At 39.1% G+C, this 22,157-nt stretch overlaps 1 protein-coding gene across 1 annotated transcript; it reads right to left on the bottom strand.

Moving 5' to 3' along the window:
• Positions 1-756: 756 nt before the first annotated feature.
• UPB1 (beta-ureidopropionase 1) lies at positions 757-17,333 on the bottom strand. The gene is made up of 10 exons (XM_005147863.3): positions 17,233-17,333; positions 16,428-16,599; positions 14,822-14,909; positions 14,021-14,115; positions 12,655-12,816; positions 8,547-8,716; positions 5,324-5,405; positions 4,442-4,484; positions 3,204-3,358; positions 757-1,021 (listed from the first exon to the last, which is right to left on the bottom strand). Exons 1-10 carry the CDS (start codon positions 17,331-17,333, stop codon positions 926-928), a joined length of 1,164 nt encoding a protein of 387 aa, XP_005147920.2. The 3' UTR covers positions 757-925.
• Between the last annotated feature and the right edge of the window lie 4,824 nt (positions 17,334-22,157).

The following is a 22,157-nucleotide window of genomic DNA, read 5'->3' as shown; positions in this document are numbered from 1 at the left end:
TCAAGATACACTAGGAGCTGAGAATAGCAAATGGATTGTTACTATCTATATTCAACAACTGCTTTGTATACTCCACAACCACCAAGTACCCTACTGGAGTGCAGCTCCTGGGAAACAGTGTTCATTACCCAGTGTTCATTACCCATCCTTATCCCTGATAGCATCTCCATGGCTTTCCGTTCACAATGCATGGCACTGGCCTGGCCTACACTTCAGCCAGTTTCTATTTTGACCTCATAACATATCATTGAGCTTCTGAAGATACTAAAAGCCTCTGTCTGTCTGCAGCAGTACTTCTGCACTTTGAAGGAGCCCATCAAAGACATTGGTCCAACTGTGTTTGTAATTCATAGTATAAAGGGAAATAGAACCAAAGTGATCTTGCTTTGCAGTACCCAGAGATCTTCAAACAACTCGGCCATGTTTGGGACATTACTTAAGTCTAACAGAACTTTATTAAATAGTTTGTAAGTAAAAGAAAAGGCAGATTAAAGTAATTGATGCCTTCTTTCTCCCTAAATTATGCTTTTGGGTAGAGGGTAAAGAACCAGAAAGCAGAAGTGAGTAGACACACAATGCAAAGCTTATGTGAAAATTCTGATCTCTGAATGCATCATTTCCATGAAACTATATCACAATAAACAATACTGAATTAATTGCATCATCATTTTATAGCAACGTGTTCCTACTGGATATATTTCTCATAACAAATAAAAAGTTTATGTGTAAATGAAAAAAAAAAACCCACACCAAAACCAAAACTGCAAACCAGAACCAAGGAAGCCATTTTGCAATCATTTTACTTAACAAAGGTTTGAGTTCTACTACTTGAAAGTTGTTTACAGGAAATTAAAATTACAACATTAAAGTAACGGCTTGTGATCCACAGTAAGGCTATCATCCAATGGTACCTGTTTATTTGACATTAATGAGATGCTCTCTCTTTGATTATGTTGGGTATAAAACAAGGCTGGACTGCTTCAGTGAGCTTGTCTGCATACATTTCATATCTACCAGTCATCTGGAAAAGAAAAACCAAAGCTTCAGTTCTTTTGGTGAGCTGTAGAAGTACTTCAGTAGAAAATATTTACATTCACCCTTTTTTTTAAATTATGATATATTACTTATTTTTCCACAAATGTAAAATAATTCACTCAAATGCAAGACCTCCAGTGTCTTAGCACAAACTAACATACTTTTCTAAGAGAACTCACATTGTGTTGCCTAAAACTATACTTCTACCCCCCAAAAAAGTACATTTCTACTCTGAAAAGTACAGCTTCAAATTGAACATCTTCCTGTTTTGCAGCTCTCCTTCACTGACAATCATGTCTGCTGACTAGTTACTTAAGGCTATTTTGGTTATCCTGGGTAGATGAAAGTTGAATGTGAAAGGTGGACTGACTTTCTTAGCATCAACAATACTCTCTTTTAAGTAAGTTATGTCAATGAAGGCAAAGGAGTGTATCTGGAATTATCTTGTCATATTATGTCCTTGACAACTGATGAACTCATGCAAACTTACTGTTGGCAGCAATGTGCCACTGATAGTATTTGGGTTGCTCTTACTTTAGTCATTAATAATACAAAATATTATCATTGCTTTGGGTAATACAGTAAGTTAGGAGGCTGGAATACAGCACTTTATGTAGTGCTATCACCCTCTTCCAAAGTGTATAGTCTACAACACTGGCTGTGAGAGTGCTGAATTACTTAGTTCTTGCCAGAGTATAATGATGGCTACTTGTTTAACTATTTTCCTACTGTAAGTTTAGCAAAGAAATTCTACTTAACATCCCTTTCAGGCATCATTGAATGCAAATTGCAGATACTAGAGTAGGTTAAATAGGTTCCTGCTTGCTATCAAGGGGTTTATGCAGTGGATAACTGATGACTTCATACTTCCTCATTCCCCTCATATCAAGAACTACCTCTGTCTTGGCCACAAATGGGAGGAAAAGGAAACAGATAGCCCCTGTCACATGAACAAAAGCTACAGCTGTGCCTTATGTGCCAAAAGACCAACAATAGCAATCCACACTATCAACATAAAGCTAAGGTGCTGAAAACACAAGTCTTGAACACAACAAAAAATAAGCAATTCCGTACAAAACAGCCAAAGGTCAGTGTTTTTTTTTTTTTGCTGTTTGTTTTTCCTAGTCAATACAACTGCTTTTGTTCAGATACCCCTATGACACTGTGGTAAGCAATGCTCCGTGTGCTTCCTGACACACTAAATCTCTACTCTGCTATCAGGGCTTTAGATTTCCATGGCAAAGCAAAACTAAACACCTGAGTTAAACAACAGTGGGAATCACTCAGCACAATTTAATTCCACTAATACAACAACCATCTACCCACTACACACATTGTAAAATAAATGTTTGTTAAAATAAATAAAGTCCCATCATGCCACTAAACCAGTATCCAGTGTGACACCCCACATAGCTTGTACTGGCACTATTGAAGGGTTAGCTAATTGCAGTGCTGAGGTGGCAGTTTCTTAAACCAGCAGCGCTGCTGGACAAATTAAATCAAATTACACCCTCGGGAAAGCTGATCCAAATGAGCTTTACCTCAGAATATTAAAAGAATAGTAATAAATAAGTTTGTTAAAGCCATGTGGAAAAGCTTGCAGCCATCTTAACTTGCTGTAGGTAAATTCAGAAGTGTGTTAGGATGCTTTAAAGATGAAGTTCTCTGTGGCTTCAACATGTCCACAAAATTCAGGGAGTTAACAGTGCAAGAAGTGTCCATTCAGAAAGTTATCAGAAGCATAAAGATTGTTGTGGGTTTGGTTTTCACTGATTTTCATTTAAACTGACAAATAAGGCCTATAGGAATATAAAGATCCACCATATTAGGTCAGATCAAAGGCCCATCTCAGCCCAGCGCGAATGCCCACATACCTTGTCTAAGGACACCACATGCACTTCCCTTACAGTCCTTGAGCTCCTGGCACTCTACTGCAAAAAACAAGGCTAACCTTTTCATTTAAAAGCTATTTGCCTAGTTTCCCTGAATTTGGCTACTCCTTTTAGGAATCCATTTGTGGCTTTGGCCTCCAGAACATCCTGTTAAATTAGTTCAACAATTTAAGGCCTGGACTGTTGAAAAAGGCTACTGCAAGATCATAAAATCATTATGAAAGCTTGTTTGTTCTAATATCATATGTAGGTTTGTTGCTTTATAAGCAGGCTTACCTTAAAATTCCATTTGTCACTGACTTGCCTGCAAAGATTCAGATCCATCTCCACCACCAGAAGTCCATCCCGAACACGAGAGAGTCCTGGTGTCCTGCTGCCATCTGGTGCAGCTACGTAACTTGAGCCATAAAAATAGCCCAAGTCATGGTGTGCTGAAAGAGATTTTTAAAAAGCATGTAATGCCATCTGCAAGTAAGTATACAACTTAACATGCAGTGTCCCATAAAACCTGGCTCTATTTCTTGTTGCTCGCTGGCTTGCTTTAAACAAGGCATCATCCTGAAGAGTCACAGCACGATCCTAAGATAACTGTGGTTTTGACCAGCAGTTACTTTCATGCAGAGTACAGCTTTCACATATATTGAATTAACAGGAGAAAACTCCCTGCACTGCCTTCTAAATAATGTATGATTATGCCTTACCACTACTGTTTCTGAACTAAAGGCATTGCTTTCATTGGTTTTTATTTAGAATTTAAATGAATTCTAATTGTCAACTCATACATTTCCAAAACAGTTGACAAAGATCCACCTATTCCATTGTCAATACAAAGGTCAGAGGTGAAACCACTGGGATTTGAGGCACAGGAAAAATCTTCATATTGCACAGCTCTCAGTTGTGCCAAAAATCAGCCACATCTGTTGTACCACTAAGCAATGGATACCACAGACCTTTTTCATGCAGCTCCTGCAGAACTAGGTAAAAAGAGGCTCAGGTCTGCTCCGGATAAAGCCAGAAGCAGTCATTGCTGCCACAGGACAAATTACAGTATTTAAACATACAAGTGAAGCAGATACATGCAAATCTCATGCTCTTCTTTGAGCACCCTCTTTAACTTCCAGCAAACCTGTGGAACAGGGCAAAATAGTTTGGCTGGGGATTTAGTCTAGGACTATTACTGTTAATAATCTTACAACTACAAATAAGAAGTCATGCATGCAGTGACAACACAGGCTGATTTGTGGGATTTCTGTCTTCCAGTTCTACAGCACTACATTGACTCCAAAATGCTTCGTCCTCTGAAAATATACAGAAACCTTAGGTGTCAGCTTCTGGTGACCACACACCATGGTGCCTTTAGTAAGAAGTGCTTCTTCTCTCCAGCTTATCAAACAGCAGTCTTAAGTAAGACACTTGCTGGCTACCATAGCTGTCATGGGATAGACGCTTGTGGGAGAGCTACTGTTTCTAGTTAACAATTACTAGCAACTGCTGCATGTGATTTCTGAACATACCTTTTCCACCATCTCCAGAAGTAAAGGAATTTTTGTAGTACTCCTGTGAAATAAGAAGAATCTGTAGGTGGCAGTATAATTCCATTTCACTCAAGAAAACCTTGCTAGTTTATCATATTTAGTATGGAAGTTTATATAAATCTCATGAGATTTTTTTCTGGCATACTATCAGCACTGTCTAAAGGGAGTCATCAGAGGGGCCTAATCTCTAAGATGGACAAGATAGAAAGCAAGATCTTTTTGTGTCACTGCCTGTCTTTCATACACTTTGGGGAACATGCCTCCTATCAGTTTCACAAGTCTATCTTTACAGGCAAAAGAGAAGACATTTAACCAAATGCATCTTTGTGGATCACAAAAGAAGGTAAATGTATTCACATAATGGCAAGAACAAGTCTGGATTTTTGCCAGAGCCTTATAAAAGAACACACATTGAGGGTATCTGGACTAATCTGAAGGCAAGAATGACCTCTTACATGCAATATTAATTTTTAACATAGAATTTCAGAGTGCAGAAAGAAGTACAACAGTAAACAGTCGTGTACCACTGACTGGAGGATGTATTTAATCTTCAATCATTTTGGCTAAAAGAATACTTATTCCAACACAGAAACTGGGAGAATTAGCAAAAGGGAGGGTGCCGATTACAGAGAGCAATTCAAGAACAGGAAGCAGCTGCAACCAAAAAGTAGGTTGCCAGCAATAAGGCAGCTCTCAATCTCTTTATCATTGTCCATCTTCAAATTATATTATAAACAATAATACAATAGTTATACAGTAGAGGAATCTATGCATTCCAGCACTATTCAGTTTATTACCTTGAATTAACTCATGCTACAATACTTAAATTATGAAATCAAATAACAAAGTGAAGATACACACCGTTCCTACCCTGTTGATGGGACAGGTAAAACAGTGATTAGCTATAGCAGCATTTCTTGCTTCGACTGGCCACATTGACTCACTGCAACACACAAAAGCAGGCAGGTATTCACTACTCGCTACCGCAGTGCTGAATTCAGATTGTGACAGTCTCACACTACATTTTCTGACAAAAAAGGTCAAAGTTACCTACGAAGACTGATCTTGGTCTTACAACCACAATTATTTTCTGCTCAAATACAAGTTTAAGAAATTCTACCTGATAATCCAGTAAATATGGTTTTGTCATAGAAAAAAAAATAAAATTTAACACAGCTCAAGACTTTCAAAGCAATTAAAAGTGTAAAATGTTTTACATTCTGAATTACGCAAAGGACTTACACATCTGCTTTCATATTCCATTAACTTTCAATATACTAAACATAATTCTGCAGCAAAGCTGCAAGATTCATACAAGTCACATCCTTTTTTCCCCAGTCAAGGAGAGGCTTTTGTAGCAAAGAATAGGGGCAAAAAAAAAAAAAAAGAGGGAGGAATAACTAAAATTAAAAAATCAAAGGAAGGAAAAAAACCCTCTTTTCCAAAGGAGATTTCAATTCTGATTAATGTTTTAAAATGAAAGAAATCTTCTTTTTGTTAATTTGATACACAGTGATCATACTGGTTAATAGGATGTCTGGAAGTACTCAGAGCTCCAAAACAAAGGTGATATAATTTGTACACTCCTGTGACAGCTTGTACCTGCCAGATTCTGAATACCAAGACAAGGTTGCAAGCATCTGACTCATTAATCTCCTGGTCAGACTCAAGAATCTTAAGAGCTGGGCACTGGACTGATTGCAAGGACTTGGTTTATTGCCTCTTCTCTCAATTGCTTTGAGTCTGGCAGCCAGCTCTTCTAAGAAAAAGGGATTTCATTGAAAAGCTCCAGAACATTACAATTTCACAGAAAAGAGACAGAAAAAAAAAAGGTATAGCCAAGAAGCAACCCCAGAGACAGTTTTTACATCAAATACTCCTTCTGCAGTAAAAAAATTGTGCTTAAAAACCATCAAGTGAAAGCTACTAATTTGGAAAACGTGAAACACTGATGAAGTGCTGTGTGACAACAAGGTAATTTCTGTTCGCTCTCCTGTTAATGGGCTACAAGTGGACAAACATCACAAATATTCTAGTACTGACATAAATGACTCAAAAGCATTGTGTATTCAACTCTTTTCAAAGGACATTTCCCAACATTTATATAAACACATAAAATATCTTCTATACCACAAAATATTAAAGGCAGTTTGAATGACAGAATCTAACCTGCAGTTCTACCCTCCAGGTTTGTAAACACATGGTTCTCTGCATCAGAACTAGCTGTAGGTATGAAAATTGTATGCCTTTAATATATTTTTCACCATTTCTACCCTATTATGAATGCTCACCATCCTTAGAACTTTCTAACTGGTCAGCAAAATAAAAAATGGATTAATATTCTATGACCATGAAAACTCCAAATTTACATTAAACACGAAAAGCAAAAGGATTGGGGGAAGCTTGAAGAAACAGAAAATGGAATAAAAAGAAGATACTCCTCTTACATTTCTAACTCTGCTACTGTTTTGCATACCCAGTGAGCAAGTCTGTATTGCCTGAACATTTAATACATTAAGGTTTACACAGCTGACACCAAAGAAATCTATTCATCTAAGTTTAAAGAAATAAAAATGAACCTATTCTGTAATTAGGTGAAGCACACAAGCTTAGCTGAAGGGAGAGAGAAATGAGAAAGAACTTTTAGCATTATAAAAGATGAATATGTGTGGGGGGCTGTTTTGTTGGTTTCTTTTCCTACTGGATATTATACTTTATATTCCAATATCTTCAGTAACAATGAAATATACTCCTGTTAGCTTCCTAAAACTTATCTTTGGAGCTGGAAACTAAAAAACAGTTCAGCTGGCCTAAAATATGGTGTTTTTTTAACTCACAAAGGAAATGTTTTTGTTCCAAGGAACTTGCAAAGCCAGACTTCTCCTTCCCCCATAACAAAGCTAACCACTTATGCTGAAAAGGGTTAAAAATACTTAGAATTAAGCATAAATTACCATCACTTCCTCAGCTGTATATATATAAACACCACACATGACTGAATTACTTCTCAGAGCCTACTGTACCAGGGAAAAGAACAAAACAATTCTCCCCATAACCCCTAACCAAAACGACAAGAAAAGGCATAGCTGTTCCATCGTGTGCTAAGCTGATGTGCAGACACATTCTGGAATCCCACATCTCAATTTATAAATAGTCTAATTTGAATTTTAAAGTATTGAGTAGAATAGCAAAGGCCAGAATACAATGAGAATGAAAGGAAGGCATGGTGATTTTGTCTAGAGCAGTGGTGTAAAAAACCACTGAGCCCGTTTCTACCAGGTTTGTACCTAAAGAAAGCTCTCCTGCCAGCCTTGAAGCAATGCAGTTATTTTGCATCACCTTATATCCCAAGCAATGCACAGCCTGTGTCAGGCAATGCTTTGGAAGCATGGCACATTCAAATGTGACTAATGCTAATAAGAGGCAGAGAATATTCAAGATCTAATCCCCAAATTAATCATTATGGGCTAGCTAAGAAGTGTATTTTCTTAGTTCACTGAGCTAGTTTTCTTTTTGCTTTTAGGAAATCAAGTCAGTAGAGTGCAATTAATGTCAATCTCCAGAAGATTAATCTCAAGGGAAACAGTTTACACTAGTTCAGTCTGGTTCAAGAGGGCTGATAATCACAAAATTGCCAACAGTTATTAAAAAATAGTTTTTGAGAAAAGCTTGGCAATTTGACACCATACTTATCAGCTCCTAGGTGGCCAATGCAAGCTGGCAAACTAAGCCTGAATGCAAATTACTACTGCCTGTCGTAAAGTAAAAATATGACATAAATAATCTAAGTAAACTCTCATTAATTTTCAGAAGAGCAGCTGGATGCTGCTTAACTCTGTCTCTGAGACAAAAGACGTGCAGATGTACAACTAAAGTTCTGGAAGAGAATCAGTGACTGTGAGCAGACTGGTAGCCCAAAATTCCACGTGGAGATGAATGCAGATTGCTTCATGAAGGCAAAACAAAGAGGCTACACCTCCAGATCCAAGACCTTAGGCAAGATGGCTGTGAGGACACAGCAAGTGACTTGGAGGTTCAGTTAACTGAGAAAGTGTGAAACAGCCTAAATCAGTTTGTATTTTACCTGAGCTTTCCAACAGTGGCTGAAGGGTTAAAGATGATCTCTGCTCCATTCATACTAAACATGAGCCAATTCAGAGGGTGATGGCGTCCATAGCAGATATTCACAGCAATTGTTCCAAACTGAGTCTGAAACACTGGGTGTCCTGTATTTCCTTCCATATAGTAAGTAGACTACAGACAAAAAAACAAGGCAGACTTCTTAAAAAAGTGAAAACTACCACCTCCAACATTGCTTTGACACTTGCAATTTCTGATTATCAGGTTCAAGTAATTAAGCAATGAGAGACAACACCTTCCACTTAGTACACAGCTGCACTGTAATGGGTATATAGCAAAAAGTGGCTCTCTTCAGTTGCTGAGATCGAATTCAAGCCCCTGTTTCCCTTCACTCAAACTACACCTAAGCACTGTCCTGATTTTGACATAAATGCTTCTACTAATGCTAGAACTTTCTACAGAAGCTTAAGAGACATTCACAAATGCTCTAACTGTAAGCACCTCTCCTAGTACTTTCACCACATGAGAAAATTTTCCGCAGACATAATGATCCTTTGATTCTGGTAAGACAGAGATGATGAACACCATTTAAAGGACATGTTCATTCATTCCCTCACATTCCTTCAGGAACACATTCATTCTTTTACATTCACCTGCTATGCAATGACATGCAATATGTTTATGAATGCTATAAGGAAATAGCAGTGTATAGCCAAGATTCATTATTTAAACCTCCTATATGGCTATTGCTCTGAACAGACAGAGGGCTTGAAATAACCACCAGGAAAATCACAAGATAAAACTACAGAACACTCCTCAAATAAACTGGTGCCAACTGTTGGCTGAAAAGATCCCATTTACCATATGCTGTGAACTTTTATCTTATCAAACATTTTTAAACAGTTAGGAATGCACTGGTTCCTATAAAAGGCACTGGGGAAGAGAAGGACAGGGCAGTTAACAGCTATCAGGAGAGACAAACATTCACAGAAGTCTTCTAAATGAAATGGGCAGAAGTGGTTATTCCCAGATACAAGAAAAGGGTACATGTGGCATCACTGACAGTCGCCTGCTCAGTGGTAGCCAAAAACCCAAGTAACCTGGGACATCAGCAGGAGGTGTACTAAAACGTAACCAAAAGCATTGTTTTGCTGGTTTATAAAAATTTAGTGTGCCCATGGCTTGAGTACTCCAGGCAATTCTGCTGTCTGCATCTCAATAAGGATATAATAGAGATGGAATAAGCAAAGTCAGCTGAAGGGGATGGGGCAGGTCTCTTCTGAGGAGCTACTAAAAAGCCTCTTCAATCTGCAGATTGAAGGCTGACGGTGATATAACGAGTAAGATTTAAAAAATTACATAGGCAGTGGATAAGATGAACACAGACAGCCCAAAGCAGCAGCATGAGTAGTGTGTATTCACTAAAATAACACTCTTACAGCTATTTTCAACCAAAGTAACTTTCTTTTCGTGCAACAGGCAATGTACTTCTGAAATGTGCTTCTTTGTGAAAGCAGGTATTATCACCAGAAGGGATTAGACAAAGATACTGATAAGAAATGAAATAGACAGGAACATGTCACTCAAAATCCCTAAAACAATGACTGTGCATACTGAAGGAGTACACAAGTCACAGTGTCCAGACTTATTCCCGGTACTGCCTTTTTTGTGATGATCTCAAGAGATGGGCAAGGTACACAATCCACCTGCCTGACCCAGTGGGGCATGTCTCTTATCACATTGGAGAGATGTGTTTATAACCAATTCCCTTTTTATTGAAACCATCTGTCTATTGTAACAACCACTGCATCGGTCTTGAAGGAAGCAAGCCTAGAGCAAGTGCAGCTACAGCTGAAGAACAAACTAGGGCTTCGTGCAAGTGTACAGGAATGGCATGATAGATACACAGGAGTCATCTTCTGAAACCAAAGACTAGAGGGTCAGTGTGCCCAGTAAAAGTGACATCTCGTGTTTCTTACTCATTATCAGGTGTCATGAAATTGCAGTCTCTTGGGCACTGATTTTACCTCCATTCATGTCTATAGACAGCACAGGGTGGGCACTCACACAATCCTTTTTCAAAACAATTCTGCTAATTGACTATATTCCCTTTTTTTCTATTCTCAGTTTTATTTTATTAAAATGGGAGAAGGAAAACAAGAATGCCGCTGCTTCAGGGGATTTATCAGTTCTTATCTGTTGTTCACCAGAGGTCACAAGATGCTGCTCATCTCCACAACAATCAACTGATGTCTCAAGAAGGACAGATTTTTGTTTATTTCTATGCCATACCACACATGGCTGAACAGGTCACAGACCCATCTCATTCCACTTTTCATTTCATTCTCACCAGTTCAGCAAGGATAATTCTAACAAGGCTCCTTTCCCTACCTGTTCTAGAGAGACAATCCACAAAAAATCATTTCAAATTCAACACTTTGTTGATAGAGAAAACAACATTAAAATCACAGAGATGAGCATAATCCTTCCCTGTAGCCTTCGTGGTTTCTAAAATCCCTTTATCAGAATTGCTCAGCTCAGAAGAGTGGACAATGCTTTGCTAACAAAACTAGCTAAAAAGACAATGCTGTTTTAGGTAAACACTACTCGTTTCTATAAGATAGGTACAACAAGAAATGTCAAATCATTATAGTATACCTGAAAGATATACAGATGTAATATTGTGGTAACTCTGGCATTTAGGATTATAAGAACTAACTGCCTTTACAAATCATGCAAAACTTTCAATGAAACTCTACAAGAATATTTTTAGGTGCATTTCATTACAGTTTAATACCTGGAAACAAGGAACTTTCTTGTAGTCTGTTGATGCTCCACAGAACAGTAGGACATCATATTTTAGCAAGAGAACAGGAATGTATTTTTTTGTTTGATTACAAAAGGAACAAATCTAGAATGTGGAAACTAACCAAAATTCATTTTTATTAGGGCTTGTATTTCATATGGGTTTGTTGGTTACTGTTTTGCTAGCTAAAAGACAAAGCTGATAAAATAATATTAAATAACAAAAATAATTGTTAAACATAGGAGTCAACACTGGTGACTGACAGGCCTGTGCCAGAAATCTGTTGTGTAGAAACCTATTAACAGCCTCCTCTGAAGAAACACAAACCAGTCTGATCAGATGTGGGAGACCAGGTCAGAACTGCCACTGGCCTTTGAACACGAAGTTTCAAGACACCAAAAAACTTTTAAAAAAAAAAATAAAAATGCAGTTTGGATTCTGAAGTGTCATCTTGACTGGGGCATTTAGACAGGGAACAAAAGCAACTGCAGGTATATTACAAACCCCAGTGCTTAGAAGCAATGCCTCTGTTAATAACTCACTTTAGCTGACAAGGAGAGATTCAGTTAGGTAAGACAATGTATTTTTAGACTTCAGTTAATTTTTAAACCCCATCTTTCTTCTTGTGATAGGTCCATGGATGGATAAACACATTTCAGATCTACCAGTTTTCCTCTGACATTGCCTTTGCTACTAGTTCAGCTTCTGAAGCTGATTCTGGAGGACAGCCTAAAAACTGCTTCAGTGGAAGTAATGTGATTAGTAAACAGAAGAGGACATAAACTAGCTATTCAGTCAGAAGAATGATGAATTAAGGGATTCTGCTCAAAGAAACATAAGCAAAGTAACTGTCATTTCCAAGACAACCTCACAGAGAAACAGAGATCAAGATCTTAATGCTTACACCCGAACCATGAAACAACTGCCCTCCAAAGCAAAATAAGTTCAACATGCACACATGCAAAAACCATCTAAGCCAATCATGCACAACTAACACAGCAAAGTTGTGACTACGAACTTTGTTTTAAAGTTCCTTGATACTTCCATAGTTTCCATTAGGCCAAAGAACCGTACCTAACAAAGATTCAGTGTTATTTGTCCTTTAAGAGCCATCACTCTCTGCTACTGATAAATTAACTTACCATAATTTCACCTGGAAAAAAAAAAACCCAAAACAAATTTAACACATATTGAAACACATTTTCTAGAAATACATTCCATTTGCTGCCCACCTGACTCTGACAGAACATAACACTGACATGAACAAAAGCTGCAAGGTAAGACTAGCTTGAGAATCACATCTTACCTCATTGAAATCTCCAACCCTTGGAATGTGATTTTTTCTACTTTTGCCAAGGACAGCTCCAGAACTAGAAATGACCACTGCAGTATTCCACAGAGTTCCCCCGTGTGTTTCATCTCGCTCCAGGATTGGAGATATCACAACCATATTGTACTTCTTTGCCAGCTACACAAATGAACACAATTCTATTATTCACAAGCCTGAAGTATATTCACATTTTGTTCATAAAGAAGGATTAAAAAAAGTTTTCATCTGGTCCATTACCCAGAGAGTTACCAAGGGCTAATGCTTAACTTGCACTGGCATGCCCACATCAACACAGTTTCTTCAGCAAACATGGATACATCACAGAGAGCCTTTCCCCTGAATCCTTCAACTAGAAATGCAAGATACCAACAGGAAAAAGCATTCTAACAGCAATGGTCAAACTACAGAGCTGACTTCTATCTAGTCACAGGTATAGGAAGAGACAGATCCCATCCCATTCTTCTGCCTGGTGAAAGACACCACAGCTAGCTGAAAACAGTTATTAAAACAAAAGTAAAATGTTAAATAACACAGATATAAGTTGAGAAATAGAGCAACTTCTTTTCCCTCAAATCACTCATTTATCCACACTTCCCCAGTGTCATTAATTCCACAGTGAGAAGCAACATGTACTTGCCTAGATCAGATTAAAGATAATATGCTGTCTACAAAAACTTAATAGGTCAGTGCATATCTGGGCAAATTTGACATCAAAAGAGTCTTCTGTTGTTTCAGCCACTTGTAAAATAATTGAAATTCCTTATTTTTAAAAAAATTGTTAAAAACCAAAAATAAACTCTGCCAAGCTTACAGCAAATAGTCTCTGGAAAAATAAAAGCCAGACAATAACAAATCTCCTTGAGTCCATAAAAAGTCTCTTACATTTGGTGTCATTTCACAGGGAGATTCAAAGATTTGTGTGAAAGTGTTCCCTGTTTAGAAAAGCCTGGCTATTCTCACACCTTTGTACAAGCATTGCTTAATGCTTAACTATTCTAGGCAAGAAAGAGCTTTTACACTGAAATGGAAATTAAAAATGTTTATACGAAGAAAGGTCCCTCCCTTGAAAATTCAGGCACAGTTAAAAGGGCAGCGTCAAATGCCTTCCATGGCAAAAGGTAGTCTATAAAGGCAAATAGCTTAAAATCTAAATATTGGGCACAGCTGTTGTCCATTTCTACCTTATTCACTATCATAATGTTTGTCAAGCAAGTTAAAATTTTTATTATTTCAGTTTCCTCAGTGGTACAAGACCAGTACACAAAGAAGAAATCCATGCTCATCAGTGGCAGGTTTGGGCTGGAGGCTTCACTGGGGTTTCTTTGCATTATTGGTTTTTTACCTCCTGACAGAATTTTGTTGTTGGCCCATCTTCTGCTGACTCAGCAAATTCAGTCCAAGGAAGCTTCTCTCTTGTACAGAAAGCAAAGGGCATGGCTACAAAACAGCAACGCAAGACAAAATGGACAGGAGAGTTCATGTCACTCAAGAAATACACACTGCTTGTATAAATACAGACAAAATAAGTTAAGAAGGATTCAACTGTTTTCTTTGTTTCAAGGCAAAAGCTATTTAAAATATTTTAAACAAGGACAAGGAATTTTGGGCCTCAACAGAGCAAAGCAGAAGAGAAAGAATGCACTTAGTGAAGCCTTACTAGAGGTAAAAATACAAAATATGCCCTAGTCACTACTGTACACTTTCTGTGAATAACCTGTTTTCACAAATATTTTATCAGCCTTCAGTTTGGTTTTTGCCTCTATTCAACCTCAAAGACTGCATCTTCATTAAAACTGAATTTTCTTACTACCTGTCTAGAGAAAAAACAAACATTTTAGGAAAATGAAAGAAAAAAAAGAGGAAAGGATCATGAAAGATCACATGAAAAACAAGCACATCCAGAAATATCACTGTTGGAGCACACACCAGTCTTCAATATAACAGACTTCACTATAGCATCTTCCACACAGTTCTGCTAACTAAGACTCTTCGGGTTTTCCTTTAGAAAGTAAATCAGTGAGCTGTTCTATCTTGGAAGATCTCTACTGTTTATTTAAAAACCATACTTCTAGTACAGGATATGTGTTAAAATAGAAGGAACTTGACCTCTGAAAATCTAGAAGAAATCACAGAAAATACTCACTCCAAGCCTCCTGGAAGCAAACTATGTTGACCCCGGATTTTGCAGCTACTTCCACAATCTCTGCAATTCGTCTGTGCAATGCAGCCACCTGATTGTGAGAAATGTCATGCTATAAAAAATGTTGTATATTCTAATTCATTTGTATATTAACAGCCTGGGTTTACAGGTTTTGTTCACACTGAATTTATGTTTTTCCATACTTAGTCTCATTGCTTTCAGGGGGAATAACACAAGAAGTTACCATTTTTGAACACTGATAATAGAGTTAGGTTTTTAAAAGCATTTAGATGCTGAAAATAGAGAAAGCAATCCAATGGAATTCTAATTCTACGGTTACAACATTTAAATATATGGCACTTCATTGCTTACTGATCTGCAAATAGCAAAAAATTGTAACAAAATCAGCAAAAAAATGTTGCTGCTCATTGTAAACAATCTACAGAATGATGTTAAGTAAATACAAATTCAAAGTCAAATATTCATAATCTTAAAATGTGACATAAGGACAGTATTTCCTTCGTTATCTCCAAATCCTGCCCACCCTTATGGATCTTGGACACTCTCTGAGTTATTAACTCTGATCTATTTTCTAAATCCCTCTGTCATAAAACCGAAGCAGATTATTGCTGAGAAAAAACATCAAAGCATTTATTAATTAGTCAGAAAATATTGTTTCAAAGTACTTTTTTCTTAAGTATTCTACTTAAATAAAAGCATAGGTGTACCCCTTTGCATTGGTACTTTCAGCTGTCAATAAAAAAAGTCAACAGTGACCTATGAACTCAACAACTGTACACTGATTTACAGAAATAGTTAACTAGTTATTTAGAAGGTAAAATCATGAATAGAACTGGTAATCTTTCAACTGATGCTACAAAGAATCCACAAACTCGATCCATTTACTGAATTAATTATTTGCATCTGAGACAGGTAATCTTTCCAAAAGAAATTACTTCAGCAATATTCTGTCCTGTCACTGTATAAAACTACTGCTCCAGGAGATTTTAGAAATAGGGTATTTTCTTTCACTTTTTACAAGCTACTTTTAGGAGGCTATTTCTCTACATGTGTCACCTCAGTGCTTTTGTGTCCAAGATGATGATAAATGATGGTCATGTTGTAGTAAGATTTTATTTACTGCTGTACAAAGAATCATGAACACAGCTATATTAATCTGTGTTTACCCTAATAGATTTTCCTGTAATTGGAACATTTCTCAGTTAAAACAAGAGCTGCACCTGTGCTTCCATGGTTTGATTTTGGGTAAATCATCTTCTGTTTCATTTTAGAGGCAAAGGATTTTCACGTACAAAATCAGTGACTAAATATTTAGCGTTGGAAACACTGCAAACGGGGTGGGGGGGAGGAATTCACTAAGTGAATGCAACACAATGTTGCAATGTTCTCAGATATTTCTGAGAAATGTTAAAACTGAACGTGTCATTTTAATTTTAGAGTATGCTGTATTAAAACAGTGACAGGTCCCCTATTGCCAGACAACCACCAGATGCTTCACAATGGAGTTTCTAATATCAAACAGTGTGCTATGCCTCAATCCAGTAGAGCACGAGTTACACACAAACAGCCCAGATCCCAGTTTATGTACCTGGACTGACACTGCTGTGTCTGTGGGCAGTGGAATTTTATTCTGTATCAGTCCCACTCGAACAATACGTGGCCTTCTCAATTGCTCTGGTTCAGCATCAAATCCATAGCCCTGCAGCTCAAAATCTCTTTCCTGAGCAGCTGATAGAGCAGCAGCTGGCAAACAAAGTTTTCTGAATGGAACAGGAAACAAAAACCTCTCATGATGAGATGCAGTTAACTAAAAGGATCACAAATGCACTCTGCCTCTCAGAGACACCCGAGCTCCATGCCCCAAACACTGTCTGATACTTCCCAAGTACAGGGGTAGTATCAGACAGCAGCCAGGTCATGTGCAAATCCCACTGCTCTCCTCCATGGCAGCAGACTCCCACTGTCCTCCTCTGTAAACATCAGTTCCAGACATTAATAATACCTTGCTACAGAAATCAAGGCACACGTATGTACAAACCTCCATCCACCACCCCCGGATTATAAACACTTTCCCTCTAACATACTTTCCTCATGATAGATCCCTGCTTTTCCAGCTCCCTCACCCCAAACCGCCCAGATCCCCCTCAGGTCTCTCATTCCTGTCAGCCACCTTTTCACAGGACCTCTGTATCACCCAGCTTCCCAAAGCTGGCTTACCTCCACAACCATCCCACTTACCTCTCCACAACCACCACAGGCCCTACCCTTCTTCCTCCCTTCAGCCCAGCCCTGTGTACCCCTCCTCACACTCACTCCTCTCCCCTCATCCCGGCCTAAGCAGCCCCCTGTGGAGGGGGCAGGCGGGCCGGGCCGCGGGGCGGGAGGCAGCGCACCTCGCCTCTCCGCCGTACAGGATCCGCTTCACCTCGGCGAGCTCCTCGGGCGGGAGGTGCCGCTCCAGGCACGACTCCACCGACTCCAGGACTCCGGCCATGGCGAGACCAGGCGCGGTGCTCCAAGGACCGGGCACGCACTGACCGTTAGCCACGCTTGAGCCCCCCCGAGCTTTACCCCTCGGCGGCCCCCGTTGGCACCCGCCCCTCTCCCCTCAGCAGGGTTTGGCGGGGGCAGCGCCGGTTCCGCGGCGTTGGGTTGGGTTGTGCGGCCTGAGGTGACCCGGAGGGTGACGGAGGCACCGGTGTGGCCGTGCCCCGCTACTTGCTGCTGCTGGGGCAACTCCCCAGCCTCCGAAGTGACTCTTCTAAAAGCAGAACATCTTCAGGAGCTTCTTGTAACGGTACTGTTCAACAAAAAGGCGTAGAAACTGGAGGTTGTAAGATGGGAATGGTTTTCATAGGTGTGTGTGTGCCCATTTGTGAGACTTTGAACAGGAGGCAGTACCAACAAATGATTTCATCTTCAGCATGGATTTGAGGCCCAGGATAGTTGGACATTGATTCCGAAACCAAAGCTAACGTCAGACAAAGGGCTGAACAAACTAAGACCTCGTTCTGGGGCTAAACAAAGTACATCTAAATAAGCCCTGCTAAAGCAGTTGCTTCCACTGAACTACTGTCTATGTCTTCTGCTTCAAAACACAACTGGAATTCACAACATGGTACTGTTTTTCTCATTTCTTATGCAGCACTGATCCCAGGGATGGCTACACACATTTAAATACATAGCACTAAATTTAAGCACTCTTTGTGTCATCCGGAGGATGTAACAACGTTCAGCACTTACCATTTGCAGTTGTTCAGTATTTTGAGTTAAACATTAAGCCTTTTAGGCTAAATAAATAAAAAAAAAAAGAAAAAAGTCAGGGAGAGAGTGTCTAATATTTAAGTTTAAACAGAAAGTGTGCTTGGGTAGCCTGGGTGCACTCTTTCACTCTAATCCACCCTTTTTAACCCCAAAAGAAACAGCGATGCTCTGTATGCCCAGTGCACCGTGATAAACATGATGCTTTGCTAGGGGCTGGAACTCTTTGGAGTAACTCCTAAAGCGCTGTCTGAAGGTGTTAGTCTGCTATTGAGGAAATCCTTTAATCTTTGTGGGAATTTTGAAGATAAGCTGAGAATATGTTACAAAGCAAAGAACGGTGAATAAGGAGGAGGAAAAATACCCCATCATCTCAAAGGAAGGAACTTCTAAAATGTCTGGATAGGTAGTACATTGTTTTGAGTACATTTGTCCTGTACTCATGGGTGTAGCATCTCTCCGTTCATGACCGAGGACCTAAAAACCTGTTCCTAGGAATGATGTTACTTTTCCAATCACATTTCTGAAGGGCAATAATAAGTAGCGACTGATACTTACATAATATTTATCATCTGATGATCCTAATTTGTTTGAATGGCCAATTTTAAAGGTACCTAAAGGTAACACTTTGATCCATTCATGGCTGGCAGATCTTTAAGCATTGCAGAATGCGAGATCAATGCAAAAAATCAGCTGACAATACAGGAGGGAAATCAGGAGACCAAGTAAGTTCCTTTCCATATCAGCAAACCCAGGATGCCAAAAGAAAACGCAGTTCTGGAGCATTTGTAGAAACAAACAGTGCCTGGGTTTCTCTGGGAACTGCTGAAGTTCTTTTCTGCCTGGACTGCAAATTAAAAGGAAAAACAGCAGGTCTATTTTGTATCCAGCTCCTGAAGAAGGTCACATAACTGAACTTTTCTCTTCAGGCTTCTATTCTTAGTGTGAACTTTCACTGACTTCTCTATTGATGCCTTGTTTATTTGTAATTTAGTAAATTGTACTACATGTAGGAAATGGACTTCACGGCAATAAAACTGAAGCCCCTTAAAAGAATACTCACGAACAGTGGAGATCTGAAAAAACAGTACATTTCCTGTGCACCATATCAACCATCCTGCAAGAGCGCAGTGAGGTCCAGACTGCGTGAATAGGAAATGGCAAGCCTAATAACGATCAAAGGAGATCAGGCTATTCCATAGGGACTGCGCCTATATAAAAGTATAACTCTAGCCAACCCAATAAACCTTCAAAGCACGAAATGTTAATGTTGAGCAGGAAAGTAACCTAATAAAGGAAGATGCCTTCCACATTCCAGACAGAGCATATTAGAGAGCTTAGATTTAAGTCTGAATGTTCCACCTCAGTCACTGGAATTATCTATTAAGTTTGATGCTGGAATTCAGCTCCTAGTTTTGTTTCTGACTTCTTCACATGTCTGTATTTAATCTTCTTCCTAGTTCTGCATCACCTGGACCAAGAAATTATTTTGGGAAATAGCTGAACCTTTCGGGATGAGCACAGGCTGTAATAACCTGTTTAGAGGGAAGTAAGTCTTTGACTTACAAAGAACAACAGTTCTTTGAAGCAAGGGAAAATTCCTACAAAACATTTCTGAACTTTTCATCTCTATTGCCCTCAGTCAGGGTGGTCCAGGAAGTCAGATGTAGAAGTCGGGACCACACAGTGTAATCTGTACAAAAAGCAGTTCTTGGCACTTCTGTGTTGAAACCCTGTGTTACAGAGATACCATCTTGGAGCTAAAACTGGGTTTTGGTAATTCTGGTCCACACACTATGTGCTGCAAGACTGTTCCCAAGGGTTCCTGTAAAATCCCACAATAGCACCCTGGCATTAGTCAGAAGCACCCTGGAGAATGAAGTTAAGGTCCAAATATCTAGAGTTCAGGCTAAAATTGGGAAAGACCCAAGAAAAGTTTTAAGCAAACAAACAAAGTCTTTCCACTGTAACCCAAGATAGGAGCAAAGGCTGAACAGCATCACATACAGAGCTAGTAGGCAGGACTGTAGGCAGCATTTCTGTCTTTCCTTCCTAAGTTAGTACTATGTACATGCACTCCCTCTGAAACAGCCAGCATCTTTCAAACCCTGCTACTATCATGTGAATCATGTTTCCAGACACTTTCTTCTGCTGTCATTCCTTGAAATGGGTCACACAGAGTTCCCCAGAGCAGCTAAATAAATTAATAACTCATGTTCCTAATGCTGTAACTGTTCCAGATCACCCACAAGGTCATTCCGCTTGTTGTTGACACCTATCAAGGGATTTAAGTGGATGTGGACCCAGATGTGTCCTGCAAGGCTACATGATACTGATGTTCCGTCTGAGCTTGCTTTCTAGATGCTGCAACACCCTTCAAATGACCTTCTACACTGGCCTTTTCCAGTGGCCACAAAATAAAGTACTGACTTGTTCTGCAAAATAGATTACTGAAACTGATCCTTACATTGCTTCACCTCAAATGCAGGTTCACTTGCTTCATATGGAGGTATAAAACAATTCTCTTGGAACACACTTGATTCAAACATACTCAGCTAAAAGAAGGAAGAAGGTTGCTAAACTTCCTGTCTGTCCTGCTTTGGTTTATATGTTGAGCCAAATGAGCTTTAAGGAAAACCAACATACTCTTGTGAAGTCAATCCTTTGTACCACAACCTCTTGCTAATAAAACACTTAACTTTGGCTTGGGTTTTTGGTTTGGGGTTTTTTTTTATTGGTTTTGTTGTGGCTCAGTTTGTTTCTTTTTTCATTTACACTGTTTCCAGACACAGAGCTTTTTCTGATTCTACTTAAATCTTTACAAGTATTCTTACCAGTTTTAGAATGGGTCTGTACATAAACTTAAGCCAAAGCAAAGTTGAGAATTTTGATATAGGTGGAAAATTCTGGTCTACAATTTGATTCACTGCCTTTCCCCTGGACTCTGCAAAAAACCACAGGTACTATCACCTATCGGGTGGGAGAGCCAAATTACAAACTTCATATAGTTGACTTCATGTCATCTGCTTTGGGCTTCCTGCTATTCTGAAGGCTGGGTGAGGGGAAGTGGCGGAAAACTAAGGAAGTTTATTGTTGACAATACATTTCGCCTGCTCTCAGGCATGCCTGGGACCAGAGCAGTCCTTAACCAGCCCCAAGTCTGGGGGTGAAATACAAGTTTTCAGTCACCTTCTTCTCCATCCCACAGGAAAAGTTCAGCTCACAGTTTTCAAAGATAAAGTACCTTTGGTAGAATCCTTCTGTTGTTAGTGCTGTTGTTCTAGGTAGAAATATTCTCCTTGCTTGCTTTGACTAAATCACACCTGGAAATGTAAGCTTTAAACCAGAACAGACTCACAAATTGACCATTTTTCCCAATTAAAAACTTCATTCTTCCCTGGAATATGGCTATCTCTCTCGTGCACAGGAAGGGCATTAAAGAAATAGTACACTCATAAAACACATTTCATGATCTAACATTTCAGAGCAGCATTCTTGTTCCTTACTGTAACTTTCTGCTAAATTGCCACCAACAAAATTGCTCATAGGCTCAAAAGGTCAGTGTTATTTTTGCTGTTGAAATCATGGAGTCTGGGAAACAACTGTGTGTAAATTGCTGATAAACTGGAACAAAGACAGAAGAGAAAAACACTGAACATATGTAAGTAAACCAGCAGGAAAGGAGGGGAGGGGAAGAATCTCATGGACAGTTTATTAAAAGAACAAAAGAATAAAATCTGGCACATTTGTTTTCCAAGGGTTCAGGAAGCCCGGTCTTTAAGCACCTACTATAAATAGAGTGTTCAATCCTTCATCAAAGCGGGAGTAGTCTATACCAAAGTGAATAAATTTTAGGTATAAGCTGGGAAGAGGAAGATGTCCCTCCCCTTATATTAGGAGAAAGAGCTTTTGTTTCAGTCCTTGCAGAAATAAGGTATTTCAAAGTGCAAGAGCAGGAGAGGTGAGGCAGAGTCTGGAACATGATGTGTGTGTACTGCCAGATTCCTGGTAAGAATACTGTTAGAGCATGGACCAGCAAGCATCTAATTTGGGACTG

This window comes from Melopsittacus undulatus, chromosome 12 (assembly GCF_012275295.1).
Source record: "Melopsittacus undulatus isolate bMelUnd1 chromosome 12, bMelUnd1.mat.Z, whole genome shotgun sequence".
In the NCBI taxonomy this organism is placed as follows: Eukaryota; Metazoa; Chordata; class Aves; order Psittaciformes; family Psittaculidae; genus Melopsittacus; species Melopsittacus undulatus.
This window is presented reverse-complemented; position numbering and strand designations above follow the sequence as displayed.

Coding starts and splice junctions, on each gene's coding strand:
- UPB1 (XM_005147863.3), bottom strand. CDS start 17,333: ATGGCCGGAGTCCTGGAGTCGGTGGAGTCGTGCCTGGAGCGGCACCTC. Junction 12,817..14,020: donor CAACAAAATTCTGTCAGGAG/GTAAAAAACCAA, acceptor TCATTTGTGTAG/CTGGCAAAGAAGTACAATAT. Junction 1,022..3,203: donor GTGACAAATGGAATTTTAAG/GTAAGCCTGCTT, acceptor TTTCTTTTCCAG/ATGACTGGTAGATATGAAAT.